Source organism: Lactuca serriola, chromosome 4 (genome assembly GCF_051521515.1).
Source record: "Lactuca serriola cultivar US96UC23 chromosome 4, Lser_US96UC23_V15, whole genome shotgun sequence".
Lineage (NCBI taxonomy): Eukaryota > Viridiplantae > Streptophyta > Magnoliopsida > Asterales > Asteraceae > Lactuca > Lactuca serriola.
This window is the reverse complement of record NC_136411.1, coordinates 104,149,770-104,154,238: the sequence shown is the minus strand read 5'-3', so window position 1 is coordinate 104,154,238 and position 4,469 is coordinate 104,149,770. Positions and strand designations below refer to the sequence as shown.

The window sequence follows — 4,469 nt, the reverse complement described above, 5'->3', positions numbered from 1 at the left end:
ATGACAACTTCTTCATCATCAATCAAGTTAAATCCAGGATGTCATAAATTAAAAACAAAAGCAAGACATTTATCCCCTATCCCATTGATTGATTTGACAGAAGATGTAGAAAATATACATCAAGTGAACAGGGAAAATCTCGTAATCAAAAAATAAAATCCATTTTTCATTTAAAATACTATGTTTTATATAATTATAAATTTCATTTATATTTTATTCAACGCTTTTATTTTACAGAATATTTGGATCATGGTGATCAAGATGTTGTATGTCAAACATGTCGTGCAAAGTTATGGAGAAATGAATCCATTAGAGGTAAAGAAAAGGGGAACACGGATTATTCATTATGCTGTGCTTACGGAAAAGTTCAACTTCCAGATTTAAAGAATGCACCCCTGACTTATGAAAGAATGTTCTGAAATATGGATTCAAAAAGCAAACACTTCATGAAAAACATTCGACGTTACAATTCTATGTTTTCTTTTACGTCGATGGGTGGTAAAGTTGATTCTTCAATCAATAGAGGAAACACTCCATACATTTTCAGATTTGGTGGTCAAAATTATCATAGTATTGGAAGTCTTTTACCAGCAAAATGATCAGAACCAAAATTCTCTCAGTTATACATTTATGACACTGAGAACGAAATTACAAATAGACAAAGATGTTTTCGGTATTTTTTCAAACTTCTTTTTCATAATTTATTATATATATATATATATATATATATATATATATATATATATATTACTAATATTATGTATACATTTATTTATTTTAGTGGTGAAAATGATCAATCAACATCAATTGATAGTGATATTATTGAAGATATTAAGGTGGTGTTGGATTCAAATAATGTCTTGGTTAGATCTTATAGGATGGTAAGAGATACTTTTCCGAAAAATCCAGAAGTTGATATGAAATTACGACTTATCGAGAGAAGGGAGCAAGATGGAAGAACATATAACCTACCGACTGCTTCTGAGGTTGCTGCTTTAATAATTGGTGATATTTCGGATTCAATCGAAAAGAGGGATATTGTCATTCAAACAAAAAATGGTTGTCTACAACGTATCAGTGAATTGCATCCTTCGTACCTTCCTCTCCAATATCCATTGCTATTTCCATATGGGGATGATGGTTACAGTGTAGACATTCTTCATAGAGGTGTGTCATATACGACCGACAGCACGCGTGCGAAATGTACAATGAGAGAATATTTCAGTTATAGGATTCAAGACAGAGATCATTCGTTCTCTCTCATACTTAATTCAAGAAGGTTGTTTCAACAATTTCTGTTAGATGCCTATACTATGATGGAAACGGAGAGAATGTACAACATACGTAGGCAACAACTTGTTCTTAGATGTAATTCTTATGAAAATATACGTAACCAAAAAGCTCAAGGAACAACTGATATCTCGAATGTTGGCCAACGTGTCATATTACCTTCATCCTTTACCGGTGGTGCACGCTATATGCTGCAAAGCTATTTGGATGCCATGTCACTATGTAAATGGTTTGGATATCCTGATTTCTTCATAACCTTTACGTGTAATCCCAAATGGCCTGAGATTAAAAGGTTTCTTAAGGATACTTCACTTCAACCAGAAGACAGGCCTTATATACTATGTAGGTTGTTCAAGATCAAGCTTGATGCATTCATTAAAGACTTAAGGGAGAAACAAATTTTTGGCAAAGTTCAAGCATGTAATTAAAACTATATTTTATAATTTTTTATAAAACATTGATCTTATTATTATATTTTAAATATGTTTTAATATCTAATCACATTATCTTTTTTTTTCCAAATTCTTTTACAGATGTTTATACCATTGAATTTCAAAAAAGAGGTTTGGCGCATAGTTATATATGCCTATTCATGCATTCTGACAACAAGCTACCAACTGTTGAACTTATCGATCCGATAATTTCAGCAGAGATACCAGACAGAATTGAAGATCCTGAATTGTATTCACTTGTAAATGAGTTTATGATTCATGGTCCATGTGGAGCTGAAAATATCAATTGTCCGTGCATGGTGGATAAAAAGTGCTCTAAAAACTTTCCAAAACAATTCAGTAATCATTCGTTTGTTGATCAGAATGGTTTTCCGTTATATAGGCGAAGAAACGATGGTCATTTTGTAGAAAAATCACGTGTAAGGTTGGATAATAGAAATGTTGTTCCATACAACAAATATCTATTGAAAAGATATCAGGCACATATTAATATTGAATGGTGCAATCAGGGATCTTCCATAAAGTATTTGTTTAAATACATAAACAAGGGTCCTGATAGAGCTACAGTTGCTGTTGTACCAACTACTAATGAATGTGAAAATAATGATGCGGTCGATGAAATAGCTTAATATTACGATTGTAGATATTTATCAGCATGTGAAGCATCATGGCGAATTTTTAGATATGATGTTCATTGCAGATATCCTTCTGTTGTCAGACTACCTTTTCATATTCCTAATCAACAGCAGCGAAGACGATGATATTGATGAAGTTCTTAACAAACCTTTTGTTGCGGCTTCAAAGTTCACAGCTTGGATGGAGTGTAATTCAATCGACAGCGAGGCACGAAAACTCACATATGTTGAATTCCCTACTAAGTGTGTTTGGATATTAAATGGTCGGTTTTGGAAGAGAAGAAAAGTGGGAAAAGCCATCGGTAGAATTCATTCTGTTTCACCTAAACTAGGTGAAGCATATTTCTTAAGGATTCTTTTAAATAAAGTAAAAGGACCAACATCATTTGATGATATTCGCACGGTAAATGGTCAAACACATTCTTCCTTTAGAGATGCTTGTTATGCACTCGGGCTATTAGATGATGACAAGGAATACATTGATGCAATTAAAGAAGCAAGTCATTCTGGATCTGGTTTTTATCTACGCTTTTTATTTGCTACATTGTTGATGTGTAATAATATGCCAAAACCAGAGGTCGTTTGGGAAAATACATGGGAATATTTGACAGATGGAATTCTATATAGCCAACGACAAAGATTTAAGTCTGCAGGTATAAAAATTTTTCTTATTTTTTTAAATTAATTTATTTTTATTATTCACAAACCATTAAATAATTATTAATAAAATGATTAAATATCGACGACATATTTTATTAATTATTTAATATTTTCGTGCAGAATTGTCACTCGGAGTAGATGAACTTAAGAACTTAACTTTGTTCAAAATACAACAAATTTTACTTCAAAACAACTCTACTCTCAAAAACTTCAAAAACATGTCATACCCAGATGTTGAATCCGTTTCTTCTTCAAACAATCGGCTTATTACCGAGGAGCTAGATTACGACGTTCCCGTGATAAAGAATGACTATGATCGTATGTTTCTTGCATTAACAAATGAGCAACGTAACATTTTCCTAAACATCATGAGTGTTATTCAAGAAAATAAAGGATGTGTCTTCTTTGTTTACGGTTATGGTGGAACGGGTAAAACTTTTTTATCGAAAACAATATCTGCAACAATTAGATCTGAAGGAAATATTGTATTAAATGTTGCTTCAAGCGGTATTGCTTCCTTATTATTGCCCGGTGGTAGAACAACACACTCTCGATTTATAATTCCATTTGAGCTTACAAAGGATTCTTTTTGTGACATAAATCCAGACGGTGAGTTGGCAAGCTTAATAATAAAAACCTCTTTAATAATTTGGGATGAAGCACCTATGGTCCATAAGCATGCATTTGAAGCTTTAGATCGAACTTTGAAGGATTTATTAAGGTGCGTAAATTCAACCATCTCAAATATTCCATTTGGAGGGAAAGTTATTGTCTTTGGAGGAGATTTTAGACAGATTCTACCTGTTGTTCCGGGTGGCAATAGACAGAACATTGTAAATGCTTCTTTGAGTTCTTCATATTTATGGCAACATTGCAAAGTCCATAGATTAACAAAAAACATGAGGCTAACTATTGGAAGGGATCAATCAGATATAGGAAAAATAAGAGATTTTGCAAATTGGTTGTTGGATATAGGAGAAGGAAAACTTGGTGGTCCGAACGACGGTGAAACGATTATCGATATTCCGGATGATATTCTGATTAATGATTCACATGATCCTATAGGTTCCTTAATTGAGTTTGTATATCCTTCAATTTTAGAGAACTATAGTGATATAAATTATTTCCAAGAAAGAGCGATACTTGCTCTAAAAAATGAAGTTGTTTAGGAAATAAACGACCGTCTGCTTAAGAAGTTTCCAGGAGATGAAATTGAATATTTAAGTTCAGACAGCATATGTGAATCCGAATATCTCCATGATCAATTTGATTCAAATTTATACTCTCCTGATGTATTAAATGGTCTCAAAGTATCCGGTTTACCAAATCATAAGTTAGTTTTAAAAATTGGTGTTCCAGTAATGTTACTGAGAAATATTGATCAGAAAAACGGCTTATGTAATGGCACAAGACTACAGGTGTTATCATTGGG

General features: G+C 32.6%; 2 protein-coding genes across 2 annotated transcripts; both read left to right on the top strand.

The window, feature by feature from the left end:
• Positions 1–2,371, top strand: LOC145098680 (uncharacterized). Its single transcript, XM_079036293.1, has 4 exons — positions 1–141; positions 238–365; positions 782–1,710; positions 1,824–2,371. The coding sequence occupies exons 1-4, from the start codon at positions 1–3 to the stop codon at positions 2,369–2,371; spliced, it is 1,746 nt and encodes a 581-aa protein (XP_078892419.1).
• Positions 2,372–2,426: 55 nt separating this feature from the next.
• On the top strand, positions 2,427–4,206 carry LOC145098679 (uncharacterized). Its single transcript, XM_079036292.1, has 2 exons — positions 2,427–3,030; positions 3,158–4,206. The coding sequence occupies exons 1-2, from the start codon at positions 2,427–2,429 to the stop codon at positions 4,204–4,206; spliced, it is 1,653 nt and encodes a 550-aa protein (XP_078892418.1).
• Positions 4,207–4,469: the final 263 nt, after the last annotated feature.